The sequence below is a fragment of the Eleutherodactylus coqui genome, chromosome 6 (genome assembly GCF_035609145.1).
Source record: "Eleutherodactylus coqui strain aEleCoq1 chromosome 6, aEleCoq1.hap1, whole genome shotgun sequence".
NCBI classification, from domain to species: domain Eukaryota; kingdom Metazoa; phylum Chordata; class Amphibia; order Anura; family Eleutherodactylidae; genus Eleutherodactylus; species Eleutherodactylus coqui.
In genome coordinates, this window is record NC_089842.1 from 136,668,870 (window position 1) to 136,692,351 (window position 23,482).

At 42.3% G+C, this 23,482-nt stretch overlaps 1 protein-coding gene across 1 annotated transcript in view; it reads right to left on the reverse strand.

Moving 5' to 3' along the window:
- PRKCG (protein kinase C gamma) overlaps positions 1-23,482 on the reverse strand; it is a 394,858-nt gene that overhangs the window by 206,392 nt on the left and 164,984 nt on the right. The window contains exon 3 of the mRNA XM_066607722.1: positions 15,786-15,868. Coding sequence (XP_066463819.1) covers positions 15,786-15,868 — 83 coding nt within the window. The remainder of the gene's footprint in view (positions 1-15,785; positions 15,869-23,482) is intronic.

Sequence of the window (23,482 nt, forward strand, 5' to 3'; positions counted from 1 at the left end):
AATGTCTTACACAATAGGATTAGAAATGACATGGCTTGGTTATTGCTTAGCAGAACTGCCGAGTCATTTTAGGCACTCTCGTTAGTGAGATTGTCAGGCAGTATGACCCTACGACTAGTCTGTCTTGGATTAGTCAGGTTAATTCAAGGCAGAACTAAATTGAGGACAGAGAAGTGGCAAGAAAGTTTGTGAAGATTTAGGGTGAATGCACAAGGGCAGATTTGAATTGTGGAATCCGGAGCGGGGGCTGCCTCCAGATTCTGCAGCATATACTGCCCATAGCATGCAATGCAAAAATGATTCTTTATGCACACGAGTGGAAATCAATTGCGCTTTCCGCTCATGGATGAAAAATCGCAGCATACTCTATTTTGCTGCTGATTCAGCACAGACGGCTTCGATTTAAGTTAATGGAAGCCGTCTGACCCACAATCCATCCGCAATTGACATTGCGGACAGGCCACAGATTCTGTGGGAAAAGAAGGGGTTTAAAGAAAAATTTGTACTGCGTGTGCCCGACGGCGAGCCATGCAGACCATCCGCAGTACAGAAAAGAACATGATAATACAGTATGCACGGATACCAGCTGGGCACAGGGTCAGATTCCACTGCCGGCTCCCGTATGTGGAATCCGACCCTGCCGTGTGTATGCGGCCTTAAAGGGATTACCCAGGGAGGAAAATACTTACCCAATCTATCTAGGTCCAGTAGTGCAAACAACTCTACGTTCAGCTCGATTCCACTACCTGGTCATGTGGTATGGAGTCTTTCTCCCCCTTTTTGTTGTTAGTGATGTCATCGCAGGGGGCTAGCTATTTGGTTCATTTCAGTAACTAGACCACCCCCCTTCTCTCCCATGGGTGAGGTAGAGACAGAGAAGAGGGCTGACTTAGTTATTGAAATGAATCGAACAACCAGTTTCTTGCAATGATGTCACAGACAACAAAAGAAGGAAGAAAGACTTTATAGGATGTGACTTCATGTGAGAATCAACCCGGAAGTGGAGGTGTTGGCACCACTGGACCTGGACTGGTTCAAGTAAGTATTTCCCTCCCTGGATAACTCCTTTTAAAGGGAATATATCTTCAGAAAAATAAATGTACTTTAAATAAGGTTTCATTATTAACATAGATATTTTAAATGGGACCCTATCCAAATTGAAGAAGAATCTTGATATATTTTGGTTTTCTCACTTGCCACTAGAGCAGGAACTTGAAAGCTTTGCTGTGTAGACTGGGATTGGTTCAGCATGGATGGTTGATTTAATAACAACTGTAAAGCAGGATAATAGCACTATATACTACACACAGATAAGGCTTAGTATACATCTCCTCTGCCGTTCACTGCTCTCTTGCGAAGCGGGCAATACTCCATCACTTCTCAGTAATAATTTTTTAATATTTCTGTCCATTGATTCCCATTCACAGCAGTGTCATAAAGGACACACGCCATACTGCACTCGCTATACAGGCAAGAAGAAATGAAGAGTTTTAACTACCATTGCAAATTGTCAGTACTATAATCTATTGCCTGTAGCTCATCACTCCCTAAGAGCAGATCTCAGGGGATTCTTCCTCTCATCTGCCTTTCTAAAATATACGTTGATATATTGCATATGCCGAGATGGTGTATAGGCAGCACCTACTAATGAGACACCTCACATACCTTGGTTCCAGTTTCCTTTAACAAGGAAATCTATTTCTGTTCCAAAACTATATACAATGGTAACTAACACTGAATATACCAGTTGTTCAAACTCAGAACTCTTCTGTAAGAAAAAGTCTGTACAGCAAGTTCTCTCCCAACAACCCCTGTGTTATGTTGTAATATTAGAAGATTCAGTTTCACAAGGTGTGAATATTCTGTAGTCCACTCAAATGAGATGTGCCTGAAGTACCAAGAGATTTACAATCTATGGAAAATCCGGGAATCGTAGACACTTCTGACATGTCTAAATAAAACCTTAATGGTTGAATAAAAATGTCAAGTTGACATGCCGTACTCATAATTACCTTCACGCAAGAAATTGCTGCAGTGATGCCAGATATGCTTACCAGAGCATTCAGCTATATGGAATGCCGGGCTTAGGTGTGCTTGACTGCAAACAGTGGACACTTTCAGCACCTGTTACGAGGGGTTCCTAATTCTCATTGGGTAAGGTATGTTTTGCACAAATTTCATTAAAGGGTATATACTAGTCTTGCAGTCTTGCCAATTTTTTCAGACCTTCAGTGAATGGGACACCTTGAATAAACTGTAAAATGCCATAAAAAATTGTTTTTGATGTGAAAATGCTATGGATTTTGCCATGGAATTTTCGGCTACAGAAAATTTGTGGCTTTTCCGCCACATGTGAATGTACCCTTAAGACATTTTAGGTAGTTAGGAATACAATGAATAGTAGTGTCAGTTGTGTTTCTACAAATACTGAAGGGGCTCTTTATGGCACCACGTTCCTCCTCCATAGAAATTGAGCTAGCCCAAATGTTCCCAAATGAAGAGATTAAGGTGGACACCTCCCTACCGCACCACGATGCGCTGCAAGAGGGTAACAGAAGTGGAAAATTGAGTTAGCAACTTGAAGGATCGCGCTATATCATTAACCCACCATCTGATGTGATGGAAGACCCTTGCTAATTAAAATAACACCAGAACAATCAAAAAATTGACTACCATGCTGCAAACTACAAATCATGGGTTACCATGGTGGAATGATGGCGTTCTCCACTACCAAATCTTTCTGGAGAACTTACTCATCAACATATTTGACAGAGTTCTCTTGTCATGTTTACAGTGGAGAGAGCCCATCGAACCCTCCTAAAGGGAACCTGTCATCAGCTATAAGTACCATAAACTAAGTTGTGGTGCTTATGGTTTAGATGACAGTGAGTCTAGGATGTTGTGTTTCATACAATGTCCCCTGGAAAATTCAGCACATACTGCAGCTTGACTGTTTTCAGAAGGCTGTGTACGTGCACCTCTCATTCAATTGGGCAATTGGGCAGTGTTTCGCGTATCTTCTGGAGTATTGCACGCGCATCCCCATTGACCTCTATAGGGACTTTTGGTGTGCAAATGCGCAGGTAAATAAAGCATGCTGCGGGGTTTTCTTTTGTGTGACTGAAGTGCGCAGGAAAAATGCACGCATGTGAACGAATCCATTGCAATTAATGGGTTCTGTTCTCCACACATTGTGATCACAAATATGCCCGTGTGAAGCCGGCCTTAGTTTACGGTTCTTATACTTGATGACAGTTTCCCTTTAAACATGGAGCTCTTTATTCACACATTCAATTGCCCAGCTTTTAAACTATTGAGACATCATCCTGAGACTTGCCAGGGATAAAAGATCTATCCTCTTCACCAATATACATTCCACTACTGCAAGGCAAGAGTAAGCCTAATCAAAATTAGGAGCAAGAGACTGTATTTACCTCAACACGCACCAGCTTACTGTACTTGCCACAATGTTGTTAAGAGCATTCTCTCATGAAGAACAGAAGACCATAAGACTGTACACCCAAATAATATGAAACACGCGTGAAGGTGCACTCTGCTATGGCTTAAATACTATACAAAAGCAAAAATCACTCCCAGTGACCATACTTTCCAATATAAGGATACAAGATACAAGGCAGGTATAAAAACACATCCCTCAGCATGCAGACAGCCAAAGTGCTATATGGAGGAGAATTGCACAAGTGCAATATACCAGTAAACAACTACTCACATACCTAGCATATATCGGTGGGACTGGCTACTTAGTGTTATACTTGTCCATAGAGAAGCATACAATGGGTTCCAGACCAACTGATACGTGCAGTGCACCATGCAGGCTTACAACCTATTAATAAAGCCACATACAATTTAGTCCAGCGGGTTGACCTGCACCTTAAAAGTAAACCACACTGGTTTATTGGCTTTAAATGCCGGGCTCCCCCAGCATTTAAAGCCAGACTAATTACTGCAAAAATAATGATAAATACTAATAAATCCAATGTATTGGTTAATATTTTGGCCAAAATACACAAGCTCACAACCCACGTCAAGGGTCCTTGTTATCTTGCGAGTCCCTACACTAACATTACAAATTTTTCAAACCAACCACAGAAAAGAGATTTGACTATGCAAAGCAAGCTGACCATGCAGCAGGACACTACTGTAATAGTAAGACATACATAAACATTAACTATATGAATTATGTTGAATTGCATTACTTCTATATTTACTATACTTAGAAATATGTGGGTTTTAGTGTACATTTTCTTGAAATTGTGAGAGCCCATCTGCCAATGGCAAGACGATCTCTTCAGAGGGCACCCTATTCTAACTTACTGTACCTCTCCTGGAACTAGCCTACAAAATGAACTCAGGCTGGGTACAGTAGGATCTTAATCTAATTAAAAGTCTTAGACTAATGTTTCATATTGTTTGGGTGTGCTGGCCTACTTTGCATTGTGCATTTGAAGGAGTGTCTGTCACTCTGGTCGTGAACTCCTACCCATCTGTCCAAAGCTTTCAACCGGGAGCAAACTCTCTGTACTGCTACAGAAGGTGCTGCAGCAGACACACCTGGGAGGGTGTGTTAGCTCCTCATGGGCATGTGTCCGAATCACCCAAGATGGCATCATCCAGCACTTTTTGACAGAGTCCTCCTTATCTACCAAATCAGATGATGTGGTACTCATGTCAATATTCACATCATGATGAGGGCTGGCATGAATGATGTGGCACCATGCTCCTGTGTCCACACATTGACTGCCCGGGGGAGGTGGCATCTTCTTAAGGTGGGCTCCAGTCACACTTTACAATAAGATGTTTATACCAATCCTATTATACCCCCACACATGCTTGTTCCTTCCAGACCCTGATGAGCGTACTTCTCAATATAACTATACTTTTCTTACTAAAACCTTATATTAAGCTAAGTAATCACCAGTAATTGGTGTGCTCAGAATTTCCCCTTACTATCTGAATATCTTGCCATCATAAAATCCATGCTACCACACAAGAAATAGCTTTATCAAGAATGAAACTGGTTGGAGAGGTGATTCTGAGAATGACCGTAGACCACCATGGACTTTACCACTAATGCTGTCCTTTTTAGGCCTAATAAGCTTGTAGTATTTGCACAAAGTGGGGCAGTTTTATTTTAAATTTTATTGCACTGAATGGCAGCATTGTGTGAAAAATCTGACAGTATTATATGGGCATTATATAATAGTTTTATTTGGTACTTAAGGCCTCATGCTCATGGCCGTGACGGACTCCGCCAGCGCAATATTGCAGCGGAGTCCGTCATGGCGCCCCTCAAAGACCCCATCCTCACCTCTCCAGATCCGCAGTTTGAATCCCGTCCGGCAAGCCAGCGCTCGCGTTTTTCCGCAGCAATTAGAACATGCCACGATTTCTTTCACGCTGCAGAAATCCGCAGCATGAACATCGAGCTATTAGGGAGTCAATAGAACCTAATAGCTGTAGCAAAATGCTGCGGGTTTCACGAGGCAGAAATCTGGTCGTGGGCATTAGCACTCATGGAGTTATTTAGACACTGATTGTATTTATAGAGGTATTATTTAACAATCTTGGATACTAAAACACTGCTTTAAGAAGGGAATTGCATGCAAGTTTGATATTGTATGACAGTCTTTGGTTATCCACATTTGACAAGGTATGCTCTGAACATCTGGAGACACCTCACAGTTTGACCATGTCAAACTGGAAAAACATACAAGCAGATGAACTGTGAACAGACATTTTAGCAAGTTTACAGTACTATTGTTTATTTCCATATTCATTAGTGAATTCCACATGATTTTCAACTTTATTTGGAGTTCATTCCCAAGTATCTGTCCTCCCTTTTAACAAAAAGGCCAATGGCTCAATGAAATGGGGGCATAAAAACTGTGCTGAATGTATTTTCTTCATTGTTTCTGAACATTAATAATAAATCTTAGAAATAGGGCCTGGGACTTTAAGGTATAGTCACACAGCACAATCTGCATCAGATTTTTAAGCACGGATTTCCCCTCTGCAGCAGAGATGTGTGGCTACGCTACATATTTCTGCCACCAATTTGCAGCAGATCTGTTTATGGATTTAGCCCTTGTCAACATAAAAAATCCATATGGGAAATGTTCAATACAACACTTTTTTTTCCATGACATGAATTTTAAATCCTCAGTGGAATATTCAGTGGAATTCCCTTTAAAATAAATAGCAACAAAGGAGGAAAATAAAGTTAACGCTACCCTTATTTTCCTTCTTTGTATCTATGCCAATTCCGTATCCTAATGTAATAATGGGACATGGAGTATGACTCTCCTCTTGCGTGATATCGGTGACAGAGAGGCAAGATTATTGAGAACTGCAGTGCTTTTCTAGCCCTCAGGTATACAGAAGTACTTACTTTATCCCTGATGTAGTGGCCTGAAAAAGGTCACTACATAGTGCTGTTTAGCTGTAATATAATACCTGGCCCTAAGGGTTTAATCTGAGTCATTTTGCACAGGTGATGCAGGTAACCTGGCAACCAGTTAGGTCGTTTTTATACAGCTGCACAGGATAGAGAAAATGACTCAGGTGATGCAGGTAGCCTAATAACCAAATAGCTTGTAATTGGCTGCAGACAGACTGGTCAGATGACAGAGGCGATATATAGCAGGACAACTGTCGCAGGAGGGGGAAGAGAGAAAGAAGCAGGAGAGAAGCAGAGAAACAGAGAGAAGCAGAGAAGGAGAGTCAGATGTGACAGTGAGTAGAGGGGAGTCTGCTGTCACAGGAAAAGTGAGCCGTCGCAGTGAGGAGAAGAGGAGATGCTGAGATGAAAAGGACAGGAGGGTTAAGAGAGAGAGAGAGCTGAGATGAAGGGAGGGAAATAGAGATAAAGAGATGTAGATATGAAGAGGGATGGAGAAAAGAAATTTTGAGTAAGCTCCCAGAATATAAATGTGTTATAAAAAATATCTTCATTGTTGTAAATTGTATATAATTCACTGGTAATTCACTGGAGATATCATTTGTTAGGCCCCCTGTCCACAGCCATTGCGGAATATCGCCAGTGATATTCCGCCGCGGGGGAGGGGAAAGACCCGCTGTCAGTTCTCTGCGGTGAGCCTATCTGACAGATAGGCTCATCACGGAGAATTGCTATGATTCTCCGCGCATGGACGCCGCAGCTGCACTTTCCATAGCAGCGCTATGGAAAGCATTCACTGCGTTACCCGCGACCGGATTATTGCCGTAGGTAATGCAATGAACAATCGCCCGTGGACAGGCAGCCTTACTCACTGTGTGTTGAAGAGAATTAGCTCATCTCCCTGTTTGACTTAATAATAACAAGTGTTTACTACAAGTTAAGCAGAATATCTGGCTCCATGTGTTATTTAGCACTTCACTACTCACTACTACAAATGGAACCAAAAAAAACAAATAAAAACAATCATAATTACCCACTAATAAACCACCATACCCTATATGTTCCGGGTGATGTCTTTTTCATGTCTCTTTTTTTCCCATACATTATGTTGAGTCTTTCTGGTCCATTTGGAGCATGGTTCAGTTTTTCACATTAATTACCATTAACGGGAATGGAATGCATATTGTAAGTGGAATTTGGCATGGATTCCATGCCAAAATCCTCCCCAATATCCACCGTGTGGACAAACCCTTAAGAAATGAACAAATTTAGAGAGAAAAAAAATCTGAGTATTAGGGCTAAGTACAAATTAAAAAAAAACACATGGAGAGTCATATTAAAAACTTATTGATAAAAAAGAAGTTAACTATCAATTTTACTGCCAGAATTTTTCTATTTATGTGGTTATGTGGGTGATGAAACTGAATCACGTTGACAGCACACTACCAGTTATTTTGGTTTCCAAGACCATAATGTGTGATTCTATTCTTTCATTTTCATTTCCTGCCCTGGCATCCCAATATTCAGTTGCCACCTCTAGTTTAGAGAGATTGTCATGTTCAGTTTGGCTTGATCATAAAATGTTTCAGTTTCTTCTTCAGCTTTAACAGTTCTTGACACATAAACCTGCTTGACTATAATATTGAGTGGCTGTGTGTGAAATCCTACCGCATTGGTCTAGAATTTACATCCAGTGATTCTCCTACTAACATCTTTCCTGACTATGAAAAGTGCATCACTCTGTTGTTCATGACCTGAAGAGATGATGTGTTCCTTCTGACTGAGTGTTATAGTCTAGTTCATTTTACAGGCTCGTACTTGTCTTGATAATAAACAAAAGTGGTTTACCATTACTTTCTTGAGGATAGTTTGAGTTATTGTCTTTAGCATTTGTGATTCATCTCTGCTGATATTGTCCTATTGCAGTTGGCAAGTAGAGATGGCATGTTTAGCTTGGCACCTGTTAGGTTGTGCTGCCTGGGATCAGTTGTTCTACATGGATTTCAGCAGCAAACCTTCACAGGTGAGGTTCAATTGTGCTGGCTGGGTGTGGTATTCTCCAGGCAGCCAATCCCTTCTGGTCTGTTGCATATAAATACCAGCTTCTCTGATTAGGGAAGGCGGTTCATTTTACTCTGTCTGTTCTATTCCCACTCAGAGCTGGTGTTATGCATGCTAGTCTGTAGTGTCTCTCTATCCTTCCCTGAGGACAGTCTGGACACCTGCTTTCCCTCCCCTCCTTGCGTTCTGGGGTGCGTGCATCAAGTAGTGTGTGGTATGGTGTGGTGACCACACGGGTGCATCCGTCCATAGGTTTCTCCTTATCCCTTTTACAGGTGCGGCCCCCAGACATCTGATGTCACATATGGTCAGATGCGTGATTCCTGACAGTATTCCTTTTATTTTGGCACAGTTGCTGACTCTCTTTCCGCTTGGTTTGAGAATACTTGGACTAGATATGGTTTGCCATCTGTATGCATGTGAGTTCTGAGTGGGGTTCCTGTTCTGTGTGGTATGCATTACTCTGTGTGTGGGTGTGAACAGCAACATGCTTTATATGTCTGTGCAAGTGGACAGACATGTGCTGTCCTGTTCTGTGTGGTATGCATTGCCGGGTGTGTTGGTATGAACAGAGACATGTTCTGAATGTCTGTGCAGGGGGCCAGACTTGAGGTATGAACAGTTGTGTTATGTGTTCGGTGTGTGTGAACAGTGTTGTGTCCTGCTTTTGTATATCTCTCCAAGGTCTTAATTAGGGATAGCCAGGTCCCAGATGAAGACAATGGAGCCGTACTTATCGTGGCGATCACCTTGCTTTTAGGCAGGGGTGCCCCATTTTTCCTGATTAGTAAGGGGCAGGTGTCCTTCCAGCTTTACCTGGACTGATGCAATTGGTCCCTGCAAATACTATGAGAGGTGTTTGTAGTTTTATTAGTATACCATCTTGCGTCTGTGCTGAGACGTAGCACTTTAGTGCACTGCATGGCTATAACAGCACCTTTGCTAAGCCCTACTGTAACTTCATGAGTTGCCATGATAGGAGGCAAAACACCAAGCAAAATAGTTTTTGCTTATCTGATGACTGCAAGACAATCTTTGAATTGAACAAAGAAATCACAGTTTGCTATTATGGTTGAATACTTTTTATTACATACTAGATCCTGAGGGTCATCATTCTATAAATCATAATTTAATACAGCTTGAATAGTAATCCATTCATAGCACTCCTAGGAGACTCCTAGGTCTTCGTCTGGTAGTAACTACACTACATGAACTAGAAGGTAAAGACCAGTTGGTAGATCAGAGCTAAAGATTAGATGGCAGTGGTATCAGGAAGCAGACACAAAAAAGGAACCAAGAACAGTATCAGGAACATCAAAGAATACATTATATCAGGACTTAAAGGACTCCTTAGCCACAAAGACACCCAGGCAATGAGTGTCAGTAAATGTAAGGTGCGAGTTCCCCATGTCATTTATGAGCTCTGGTTGTCACGTCAATGTGACTGGTCAATCTGAACAGATCAATGGGGAGAAAACACCGCAGGATGATGCTGGGATTGGGTGAGGTAACTAACAGTTGTTACAAATCTTGAGTACATACTGTTACAGTTTGCAGCTGCAACCGCCAACTTAGCCCTCCTATATAAGGTGAAAAATAAAGTGGCTCTACCAAACGAGAGAGAGGTAAAGATAAGGTATTCCACCTCTATCAAAGATAAAAAGATAGGACAACTCATCAAGAAAAGCTAGAGCAGTGGTGGCGAACCTATGGCACGCGTGCCAGAGGCGGCACGCAGAGCCCTCCCTGCTGGCACGCGCCGCCATCGGCCGCTCGCCACCTTAGTGAATGCAGGGGCCGCGGCTCCCCTGCTGACATTCACTCAGCGCTGCTATCTGTGTTGATCTCGGTGCACACTGTGAGTCAGTGTGCAGCTAGGATCCTTCTCCCCCCTCTTCCGACGTCTCCTACTTTGGTTCCGCAAGAGCAGGGGGAGAAGGCATCCAACAGCAGCACACTGCCTTCAGTGTGCACCTGGGATCAGGCAGGAGAGGAGCGGCGCTCCCGCGAGGAGGAGGGGTAAGTATGTGGGGCAGGGGGCGGGCATTCTGACAGCTGAGAGAATCGCTGGGGGGGGGAGGCATTCTGACTGCTGGGAAAATGGCTGGGGGGGAGGGGAGGGCATTCTGACTGCTGGGAAAATCGCTGGGGGGGGGGGCATTCTGACTGCTGGGAAAATCGCTGGAGGGGAGGGGGGGCATTCTGACTGCTGGGAGAATCGCTGGGGGGAGGGGAAGCATTATGACTGCTGGGAGAATCGCTGGGGGGGAGGGGAAGCATTATGACTGCTGGGAGAATCGCTGGGGGGAGGGGAAGCATTATGACTGTTGGGAGAATCGCTGGGGGGGAGGGGAAGCATTATGACTGCTGGGAGAATCGCTAGCAAGGGAGGGGAGGCATGACTGCTGGGAGAATCGCTGATGGGAGAGGGGAAGCATTATGACTGCTGGGAGAATCGCTGGGGGGGAGGGGAGGCATTATGACTGCTGGGAGAATCGCTGGGGGGGGAGGGGAGGCATTATGACTGCTGGGAGAATCGCTGGGGGGGGGAGGCATTATGACTGCTGGGAGAATCGCTGGGGGGGAGGGGAGGCATTATGACTGCTGGGAGAATCGCTGGGGGGGAGGGGAGGCATTATGACTGCTGGGAGAATCGCTAGCTTGGGAGGGGAGGCATGACTGCTGGGAGAATCGCTGGGGGGGAGGCATTAGGACTGCTGGGGGAACCGCTGGGGGGGGAGGCATTAGGACTGCTGGGGGAACCGCTGGGGGGGAGGCATTAGGACTGCTGGGGGAACCGCTGGGGGGGAGGCATTAGGACTGCTGGGGGAACCACTGGAGGGAAGGCATTATGACTGCTGGGGGACCGCTGGGGGGGGGGGGAAGGCATTATGACTGCTGCGGGGGGGGGGGGGCATTATGACTGCTGAGGGGACCACTGGAGGGGGGGCGTATTATGATTGCTGGGGGAACCGCTTGAGGGGAGGAGGGCATTATTGCTGGCAGACAGCTGGGGGTGGCATTGTGACTGCTGGTGGACCACTGGGGGGGGGGGAAATTTAACTGCTGTGGGAACGGCTGGGGGGGAAGCGGGCATTATTACTGCTGGGGGACCGCTGGGGTATGTCACTATTACCACTGGGGGGGGGTCACTATTATTGCTAGGAGGGCCACTATTACCACTGGGGTATGTTTACATGCGGCAGAAACTGGCAGGGCTGTTTCAAAATAGACAGGGTGCAGATTTTGACAACTTTTTGGATGCGGAAATGCTGCAGAATTTTCCACATCCAAAAAGCAGTCAGAATCTGCACCCTGTCTATTTTGAAGCAGCCCTGTCCTTTTTAGAACGACGGGGGTAAAATCATGTCATGATAAGCCCCGCCCCCTGACGTGTTGGCACTTTGCAATACATAAGTTGGTTTTGGGTTGCAGTTTGGGCACTCGGTCTCTAAAAGGTTCGCCATCACTGAGCTAGAGGAATAATAATTACTCCCTAGCATACTAGTCAGATCCCATCATAATGAAAAAAACGAACAAAGAACAGCTCAATATAATGAACTGCTGTTCCAAAGTAGAACATCTAATTCCCCCAGAACAGCTAGTTAGAGCTGTAGGAATGGGAACAATGTGGAATCTGAATTATTGCATACCAGGGGATGTTGAAAAAGCTCACATCCACTTATGTGCCCAATTCAAATCTTCACATCTCCAAAATAGAGATACCAGGACCTAGTCACACTTGATTCTCCCTATATCAAGAAAGGAGTTCAAAAAGTCAGGCAAAGAATCCAAATACCTGATAGTATGATACTCTGATAACCTATCTATGCATAAATCTGTAGATGATAATAACTGCTCAGGGCTTAGTCACACGCGTGCATCCGGGCGCCGATGCACCCATCTTCCTGCATGAAGAAGACGGCCGCACTGCAAGTACGGACGACTCTCCGCAGCGCCGGAAGAAAGAACACATGACCGGCAATGGAGCAATGGTGTTTTTTCTCCGCACCTACAGTGCAGCCGTCTTATCCTACAGGAAGACGGGCGCATTGGCGCCCAGGTGCGCCCGTGTGACTAAGCCCTCAGTTAGACATAAGATCTGATTACCTAATGATGCAGCATATCTAATAGAATGTCTACGAATAAATCTATAGATGTCAATAACTGTCCCTAATACCTATAGGTAACATAAATTAATGATCCATATATCATATTTCTCCTGCTCAACATGTTTCCTTCATGATAGAATTCATCAGGAGAAATCAGAAACTACAGAGGGATAAATGAGGAGGTTGGCTGACCTCCTCAACTTGTCAACAGTCCACCATTAGGACTGGTGGTGTTTATTGTTTTGGCTGCTTTTTGGAAACGTTTGCAATGCATCGATAGCCCAAAGATGCCTGCACCTTAGCTATAGTTTCATCTTGGTTAGCGGCTGTTATTTATCAATCTGTAATTTCAAATTACTCTTTATGAATTCAATCATGAAGGAAACACGTGAAAGTTTTAGGCCTCCCTCATACATGCATTGCGGTAAGATTTGCCGCATTTTACTTTTGACGCCGGCTTTTAGCACTCCTCATCATAGATGAGGAGTGCTAAACGCTCAGAAATGGAACAGACTCTGCTCAAAAAGAGCTGTGATTCAGCGGCTGTCTGAGTGGCTCCCATTGAAAACAATAGGAGCACTATACCATGAATAGCGCGGTGCTGAAAACGCCACGCTAATCATGGTAAAAAGCACCTGTGTGAAGGAGGCCGTAGAGGGTCCTCTCAGGAATTTCTAATTTTATTTTTTTTTAAGTTGCAGTATCTTTGACAAGTTTTCAATTATTTTTTTTTAGTTAAAGTCAGAAGTGAATTCACAAGTAATGGGAAATATCTAGAAAAGACTTATGCTTCTTGTTGTTGGCTTCACTTATGGCTTTGGCTCAAAAAAGAGCATCAAAAATTACAGTGGTGTTTAAAAAAATCCTGTGTATGAAACCAATTTATGGCCGCTCTCAGATGAACATATTTTAGGTCAGTTTTTGCGGCTCATAATATAGAGCTCATGTAAATCTATGTATCTATTCACATGGCCATATTTTTCACTGCTGTTTTTTATAAATGCGGCATGACCCATTTTTCCCATATGTGCCTTCATATTGCTATTATTTTCTATTTGGTAAATATGGGGATCAGTATTTTCCAAGTAGAAAATAAAATATACGGAGGCAAATACTAATCAAATAGTGATGAAATACTGATGACATACTGTGGTAATGTCATCTATAACACATCTGTAATATGGATGTGTATTATGGACATAGAATACGCTCGCCTGAAAGCCGCCTCATAGACTTTTATGGCGAAAGACAAAGCACACCACAGAGCTACACAAGAATTATTTGGAGAAGGAAGGAAGTGAATTAACGAGTGGAGATGCCCAGTCATAACAATTCCGTCTTACATAGTTCATATGGAATGAACAGGACAGAATTCTAAAATTGTTGCTTTTGTTGTAGAAGTTTGGAAAGAAGATATGCTTCACAAAATCATTCATGAAATTTCCTCTACAGGAAAGACCACTCTTTGTAGTAATTTATCGTTCTGGTTAACAAAGTGATGTTTAGAGTAGAAGAATCCCTTAGGGACCTTTTACACAGGCAGAATTATTCTACCAGGATGCAATGGAAAACGCAGGGCTATATAAAAAATCCACACCAAAATCTACAGGTCTAATTGCAGATATTGATGTGGAATTGCACGCAGATTAAAGCCATTTTCAATTCTGCATCAAAATCCGCAGGTGGCCTGTGGATTTTGGTGCGGAATTGATTGCAGCTGGTAAATGAAAAAATAAAAGTTCAGATTCCTCAATTATTGATACTTTTAATGGCTTAGAAAAAAAAGAGGATTAAAAGCTAGCCATTAAAGGCCCATTTAGACACAACGATTATTGCTCAAAAGATGTTGTGTTATTTACAGCGCAAGATGATTGCTTAAACGTTGAGCGATCACCTTGCGCTCTGAGCAGAGGATGCAGAAGACAAGCGGGGCCACTTGCCTTCTGTATAAGCTGTTCCCCGCTCAGAGTGCCTGGCTATTACACAGCCGAGCACTGCGACCGCAGGATGCAGAAGACAAGCGGGGTGTCCCCGCTTGTCTTCTGTATCCAGCTGTTCCCCGCTTGGAGTGCCCGACTGTTATACAGGGGAGGGATCTGAGGGGAGGATGCAGAAGACAAGCGGGGTGTCCCTGCTTGTCTTCTGCATCCAGCTGTTCTCTATTTGCAGCGCCCAGCTGTTATACAGCTGAGCGCTCTGAGCGGGGTGTGGAGAACAGAGCTGGACCGCTCTGTTCTTCATACATAGCCTGTCATCAGGAAGCGGGATACAGCTGAAACAATAGTATCAGCTGTATCCAGCTGTGAATCCCTGATAAGGCTGATCGTCGTCTTTCAGCATGCTGACAGACAACAATGAGCGACGGCTTAACGAAAACTGCACGATGTCAGTGCAGTTACACACAACGATTATCGCTCAAAACACGGCTTTTGAGTAAATTTTGAACAATAATCATTGTGTCTAAATGGACCTTAAGGCTTGGGCTACATGGAGACATTCTGTAGCATGAATTTCTAATTTAACTAATGAGTTATAGCTGCAGTTCACAAGAGTCGCATGGAACTCACAGTATTCCAGTGGACTGCAAATGTAGCTCGAGAGTTACAATTGGAAAGTTGCACTGCAAAAAGTCTCCATGTCGCCCCAGTCTTAAAGGTATCAACAACCAAGGACTCTCACTTTTATCTTTCCTGTCTACTAAATATATTTTTTCCCTTAACATAGAAGAAAGACACAAGACTATTTCACGTCCCCAATTCAAATACTTTCACTGCATAGAACAATTTTTGCTTGTCCTGAAGCATGCCTGATGAATTATGGTCAGATAGGCGCAGGTCAGCTATATTTCTAGGTGTTGGAACGTATAGCTTATTGTCATTCACAAATTCCTATTCCTTTATTCATGTCATTGTATATATTATCAGAGAGGACAAAGGTTAATGAACTCATTTTCATTCTCTTAACTTTTGGAAATTTAATTTCAAGCACCAGATGGGTTTCGGTGCCATTCTGGCATACACTCTGTTAAAGCCAATTTCAGAATCCAAAAATAAAGCAGGATTTACATATAAGTGACTTGATAAAGGTAGAGGATTATTGATATCAGTCATTCTCATAGCAGAATATACAATATTTGTCAATTATTATTACACTTACAGGAAGGGACCAATGGCAGGTTTTTACATTGTACTTACATCTGCTTGTGGTCCTTTACCAGCACCAGGACATTCAAAGGTGACAAACTCGTGACATCTTTTGTGTACTACAAAGCTGCAAACTGGAAAAAAGATCAAATTAATGTTGCAGAACTAACAAGAAAATACAAAATAAAAATATGTTATCCTTTATGAGGACGCTAAGAATCAAAGCTTTACATAGCAAACTTGTTTCTGCATTCAAGGCTAAGTCTTTGTTCACACGAGCGATTTTTAGAAATAAAGCAACTATTTTCTATTAGGGATGTAATAGAGAGGAGTCCGCTTATTGTGCCTTTTCTCTGTTAGTCAAGTAGAGTTCCTCTTGGCTCTCCCTCTGGAGCAAGATGCTTGTCTGCATTTCATGGATCACCCATTAACTTCAAAGAGCCCAAGTGATGCTTCAACTTCCCTTCAGCATCATTGGTGAGCTAATATTTAATAATTGAGTTAGCAAACAAGTAGCATTAAGGAGTGTACAATGTAACAATATTACTAACTTTGTCTTCTGCTGAATAACAGCATAGTAGGATTGCCAACTGTCCAGAGATTCTTGGACGTTATGTAACATTTTGACACATTTTTCCAGTGTCCAGTTAAAAAAATTAGATGTGTCCATGATTTTTTGAGGTTGTTGGTACTTGAGCAGGTTATTATGACAGTAATTTTCATCATGCTACAGCTCCCAGTAAATGCTGCCAATCAGTCTCTGACCTATGAACATGTATGATTTATAAATCATTTGTTTTAGTTTTCCAATGTATCCGTAAAAAAAATGCTAGTTGTCTGTGATTTTTTAATAAAGTAGACAGAAAACAAAAAGAAACAGATAGGCATCCCTGCTGTGGGGCACCTAAATAATTCTGATGAAAAGGGAGGATTTTCTAGCCACTGACTACTACCGTGTTTCCCTGAAAATAAGACCCTGTCTAATATAAATTTTTGCCCGAAAAGAGGCACAGAGTCTTTTTTTTTGGGGGGGGGGGCTCTTATACTCACCTAGCAGTTGCAGTTCGGATCCCTCCCGCTGGGCTACGGCACTCCTGCAGGCTTCTTTGTAGGCCATCAATGCCGACAGAGCATCTCTTGCTGGTGACGGGGCTTGAATACCCCGCCTTCAGCAAGCGATTGCTCTGGTTGGTTCAGGAGCACTGCCTCAGCCAATCAAAGCCGGTGCTCAATGAACCAATCACAGCCATTCAATTATGTCATTCAGGGTAGAGCTTATTATCGGGGTAGGTCTTATTATCAGGGAAGCAAGGTAATTGAATGGATGCTGTCATTTTGTAACCACATATCATATAAGGGATAACAGCATAGCTCTTGTATGAATGAAACTGACTGTCTGTTCTCGGAAGTTATATGAGTTCACCTACACAGATCAATGGTTAGAAAGTAGTTTATATTCTTTTAGTCAAGGATATACTTTACGTACTATAGAGTCAGACCATTTTGCTGCTATGGGGCCCTGCAAAAAGATAAATACGAATAAGAAATAAGAAGTTTGTATAACACTGAACTGATCAGGTTGGTATCACTCTACACAGACTGCTGGCTATAATAATAGGGTGTTCATTTAGTTTTTAACCCATTTAGGACCAAAGACTAAGACTGGATATTTTTTTATACTTTTTTTTCATTTTTGCATCAAAGGTGGGGCTTTACTATAGTATTTTTTTATAGGTTATGTATAGGGAAAAATTGTAAAATTGTTAGACCCCCACCACCACATATTTCCTTGTTTGCTTCCTTTTATTAATTACTTTAAAAAAATTACAGTACAATATAATTGTCTCAGTTACATAGCAGTACCAGATATGTGCACTTTGATACATATAGATCATGGCTATAATAGATCTCCACTAGGGATGAGCAAGTATACTAGCTAAAGCACTACTCGCTCGAGTAATGTGCTTTAGCCGAGTATCTCCCTGCTCGTCCCTGAAGATTCGGGGGCCGGCGCGGGGCGGGGAGCTGCGGGGGAGAGCGGGGAGGAACGGAGGGGAGATCTCTCTCTTCCGCCCGCTCCCACCCGCTCCCCACTGCGACTCACCTGTCAGCTGCAGTGGCTCCTGAATCTTCAGGGACGAGCAGGGAGATACTCGGCTAAAGCACATTACTCGAGCGAGTAGTGCTTTAGCGAGTATACTCGCTCATCCCTAATCTCCACATGTATTCTAGCTTTTTTCTCCAGTGTAACATCCATCCATTTAATAGAAAATGCTTCTGATGATACAATCAAGACTGGATGATGGATTTTTGTTATATATCTTTTTTGTTAATTTATCTTTGTAATATTTTAATTTATTTTTTATTCATTACTTTTCACTGATGTAGGCTTTTGAACGGTGTGCTGAAAGCAAGCTGAATGAGTCTGCGGGACACGGCATCCAAGGTTCCCAAAAAGAATTTAAAATTTTGATTCATCTGAGCACAGAACAATTTTCCATTTTGCCTCGGTCCATTTTAATTGAGCTGTGGCCTATAGAAGACACAAGCGTTTCCGGATTGTGTTGATATATGGCTGCTTCTTTGCATGATACAGTTTTAGGCCTCGGTCACACGGGCGGTTTTTCCCGCGATTTGCGGATCGCATGATGGATGCGCATCCGCAAATCGCGTGACCGGGGCCGAAAAATCGCCCGAAAAATCTGCTCCTAGCCGCGTTTCATTAGAAACGGGCCGGAGCAGTGCAGCGCTGTCCAGCAGTCCATTGAAAGCAATGGGCTGCGGGCGATCTCAGGATGAATTTTCGGGAAGGGCTTAAAAATATAAGCCCTTCCCTGAAGATTATCCAAAACTGTGTAAAAAGTAAAAAAAAATATATACTCACCTTGTCCCGGCAGACGGAGTTCAGCCGCGGCCGGACGGTAGTTCTTCTGAACTGCTGTGAGTAGTATTCAGCAGGCGGGGATTTAAAATCTCCGCCTGCTGAATGAGCTGCCTCTGATTGGTCACAGCCCTCAGCAATCAGAGGCAGCTCTCACTCACCCATTCATGAATTCATGAATGGGTGAGTGAGTGCTGCCTCTGATTGGCTCAGTGCAAAGACCAATCAGGGGCAGCTCTCAGCTGAATGACAGCTGAGAGCTGCCCCTGATTGGTGAGGGCTGTGACCAATCAGAGGCAGCTCATTCAGCAGGCGGGGATTTTAAATCCCCAGCTGCTGAATACTACTCACAGCAGTTCAGGAGAACTGCCGGCCGGCCGCGGCTGAACTCCGTCTGCCGGGACAAGGGGAGTATATATTTTCTTTTACTTTTTACACAGTTTTGGATGATTTTCAGGGAAGGACTTATATTTTTAAGCCCTTCCCAAAAATTCATCCTGAGATCACCCACAGCCCATTGCTTTCAATGGAGCCGGCTGTATTGCCAGCTCCATTGAATTCAATGGGCAAACATCATTCTTCTCTGCCACAGCTGTTACAGCTGTGGCATAGGAGAATGATTTGTCTAGTATATGTTCTCAATGGAGTCGGCGCTGCTGACGCCGGCCCCATTGAGCGCATATAGAGACGAACAGGAATCGCAGATCGCACATAGCCGCGATCTGCGATTTCTGTTCTATAATAAATCGGACGAGCGCATAAAAAGCGCTCATGTGTCCGATACCATTGCAAAGCAATGGTTCTATAAAAACGGCGATCGCATGCGCAGATCGCACCAAAAATCGCCCGTCTGACCGAGGCCTTAACTTGCATTTGTGGATTGCACAGCGAACTGTGTTCACAGACAATAATTTTTGGAAAAATTCCTGAGCCCATGAAGTGATTTGCATTAGAAATTCATGCTTATTTTAAATGCAGTGCTGCCTGAAGGCCCAAAGATCTTAAGCATCATATTCAAAATCTTTACAGTTTTACATTGAGGATCAATTTTCTGAAATTGTACCACAATTTTTAGACACAGTTTTTCACATATTGGTGAACCTCTGACCATTTCTTCTTCTGAGAGACTCTACCTCTCTTACATGTTCTCTTTATAAACAGTCATATGACTTTCACATTTGTGCTCTTGGGACCTGTGGTTGGATCTGTTGGGTTTCCAAGAGTACACTGCTGCAGGTGTGGTTGATTTGGCTGGCTAATGGTGTAGAGTTTGCCAATCACCACCAGTCTGCTGCATATAAATACCAGCCCCTTATAACTAGAGGGTGCTAGTCATATATTCATCCTTTATCTGATTCCCTATGATCGGTGTATCTTTTCTAGCATTACAGTACAGATTGTTGTTGACGTCTGTTGTCCTTGTTGTGTACGTACATTTTCTCTTTCAACACAACCTGGCATTCATGCTTGGTGTTATGTTGGGTGTGGTGCATCCTTGGCTCAGAGTGAACACAATGGGGTGGGTCCATGTAGGTCTATTTCCAATTGACCCTCCAACTATTTTTCCAGGCTTTGTTACCCATGTCCCAACTTTTGAGAAATGTGTTGCTGCCATCAATTTCTAAATGAGTTAATTTTTTTAAACTAAATGAAAGAATGTCTCACTTTCAGCTTTGGATATATGTTCTATGATCTATTGTGAATAAACTATAGTTATCTGAGATCTCCAAATCATTAAATCCTTTTTTCCTTTACATTTATTTATATTTTATATAAAGTCTCAACTTTTTTTGAATTGGGGTTGTAGTTTAATTAATTCTTAATATAGGCTCAGCATACATACAAAGTGAAAATACTATAACTATAACAGCAATCTTCTAGTATCCCCTGAAATATCTTTTAAACTCCCCAGCAGTTTAGGGAGAGCTCTGTTTGTTCTTCAAGAAAATGGCAGATTTGGACGAATAGAGCTTGTTCTACTTCTAACAGCTGTAGCTCTGGTTCTATTTATCAAGCATGGAAAATTCCATTAAAAATAGCCATTTTCTGATCATCTAGCTTCTCCTAAACAGGAATAAAAAAATAATTGAAAAATCGTATGTACCTTAAAATGACACCAATAAAAACGACAAGTTGTCGCACAAAAAACAGGCTTAATACTGCTCTGTGGACTGAAAAATAAAAGTACTCTGGTCCTGGAATATGGAACCACACATAAAGTATTTTTGTTAAAAAAAAGTGGGGTTTTATTGTGCAAAAGTAGTAAGACATAATAAATCCTCTATAAAGTTGGTTCTGTTATAGTTGTAATGACTCCTAGAATAAAGGTAACAATATTTATACCACACTGTGAATGTCATAAAAATAAATAGCAAAAAACAACATTGAAATTGCATTTTTCTATTGTCCCCAGCAAAAAAAATAAAAGTTATTCAATACATTATATGCACCTAAAATTGGTTCCTATAGAAACTAGAACTCATCCTGCAATATACAAGGTGTCATACAGCTATGTTGACAAAAAAAATAAAAAAGTTATGACTGCTAGAACACAAAAAGAGACAGAATTCACTGTCTCTTACGGCTAAAATTAGATATGTGACTCAGGGGTTAAAATGAACCTAAAGGTACATGTACACGGCCTTTTTTTCAGTCTGTGAGGTCCACATATTGGACAGAAATAGCACCTATTAATTTTAACGGGTATATGCACATTTTTTTTTTTACTCGGACTAATAGTACGAATAATAAAAATTCACAGCAGGTCTTATCGTCCGATTTTCAGATGAGAATGGCACATGTCAATGTGTGGTCTTCAGCACTTAGTACAGACGGGATGTTTGGGGGTAGTCCAATACGAGATGCCGCCAAGAATCTCGGGTGCAATGGTTAAATCACCTGTGTGCAAGTAGCCTTAGACGATTGAGTTCTGCATCAAATATATTTACATGAGACTTAAACTTAAACTCTACAATTAAAAAAAAATTACATTTTAGGAGACTTTCAAATTTTAATGTGATTGTTGGGGTGTTAAATGTAACTTGAAGGTATGTGCATTTGAGAAATCAGGCAGCCACTCTATCTTATACTTTTATTCTTTAGCATCATTTTATTTTGGGCAATATATCATTCCATTTCCTGCCTATTTCTCAAGCATGTATTTGTAGCTTAAAAGTCTAAACAATTAAAAGGAAAATGATTTTTCTCTTTTAGCTAAAAAAAAAAGAGATAACAATTAGAGATGAGCGAGCGTACTCGGAAAAGCACTACTCGCTCGAGTAATTTGCTTTATCCGAGTATCGCTGTGCTCGTCCCTGAAGATTCAGGTGCCGCTGCGGCTGACAGGTGAGTCGCAGCGGGGAGCAGGGAAGAGCGGGCGGGAGAGAGGGAGAGAAAGATCTCCCCTCCGTTCCTCCCCGCTCTCCCCTGCAGCTCCCCGCTCCGTGCCGGCACCCGAATCTTCAGGGACGAGCACAGCGATACTCGGATAAAGCAAATTACTCGAGCGAGTAGTGCTTTTCCGAGTACGCTCGCTCATCCCTAATAACAATATAATCGATTCATTAAAATCAATGCTTAAGCTTAGGACTGTACCATCACACACCTATAGTTCAATATTACAGAGTCACAGACACTCCAAAGTATTCAATATCCCAGCCCCCCATGGGTGTTCTCCTGTTTTCTTGCATAACGACCTGGAAGTAAAATGGATTGGGGGTGAGTGGGGTTGTACTATTTGATTTATACAACATGTGACCATTTGGAAGGTGCAAAACATTTTTTACTGTGGCACACACTGTAATTAAGACAAAAACTGAGAATTTTAATATAATTATTCTCCTCCTAGAAAAGAATACTATGTGGAGATATCTTTTCTTGCAATTACAGATGCAAGTCTCTTGGGGAATATCTCTGTACGCTTAGCACATCTAAACATTGGGATTTCTGCCTATTCTGCCAGGTAAAACTGCTCCAACTCTTTGACGTTAGATGGGTTGCATTGGTGTACAACAGTCTCGAAGTCATGCCATACATTCTCAATTAGAATGAAGTCTGGGCTTTGATTAGACTATTCTAAAGGTTTTCAACACAGAGTAATTAATTAAACAAGAAAATGAGGGAATGACTTGTTTGCTTTCAAGCTATGGCCATTTACATATACAACTAATCATCTACATTTTTCGACCTTTTTTGCCTTAGCTTGTTAAGTCCATCTTTGGTCTGTCAAGGAACGCATGGGAATGGTTTATGAATGACTGAACGATTGCCAATTGACGAATGATCATTTATATGCCTGCATAAAGTGAACAACGAATGATAAGCAAACGCATTATAGTTCATCATTGGCCATATTTATGATGAATGATTATTGATCATTTTCTAAAAATTCAATTATTATTTGAATGATGATGATCTTGTAAAAGGGCTCTAAGACATTTCCATGTTTATCCATAGACCCCTGTAATGTAGCTTTTATCGGCGCTCTGCAGGATGTTCAATGTTTTGGATATTTTTATATAACCCAACTACGATCTATACTTCTTCACAAATTTGTCTCTGACCAGTTTCAAGAGCTTATTGGTCTTCATGTTGCTTGCAGATATATTTATGCTGACATCATGTGACAGATCATGTAACATAGTATACTATGCCGAAGGGAGACAACGTCCATCTAATTCAGCTTGTTTCCAACCCCCCTTGTTGATCCAGAAGAAGGCAAAAAAAAACAAGGAGGCAGAAGCCAATTAGCCCCTTTGTGGGACAAGAATTCCTTCCCGACTCCATATCGGCAGTCAGAATAATCCCCGAATCAACGTTTGAAAGTTCCTACCTGACTCCAAGACCCAGATCAACAACCCCACTGGTT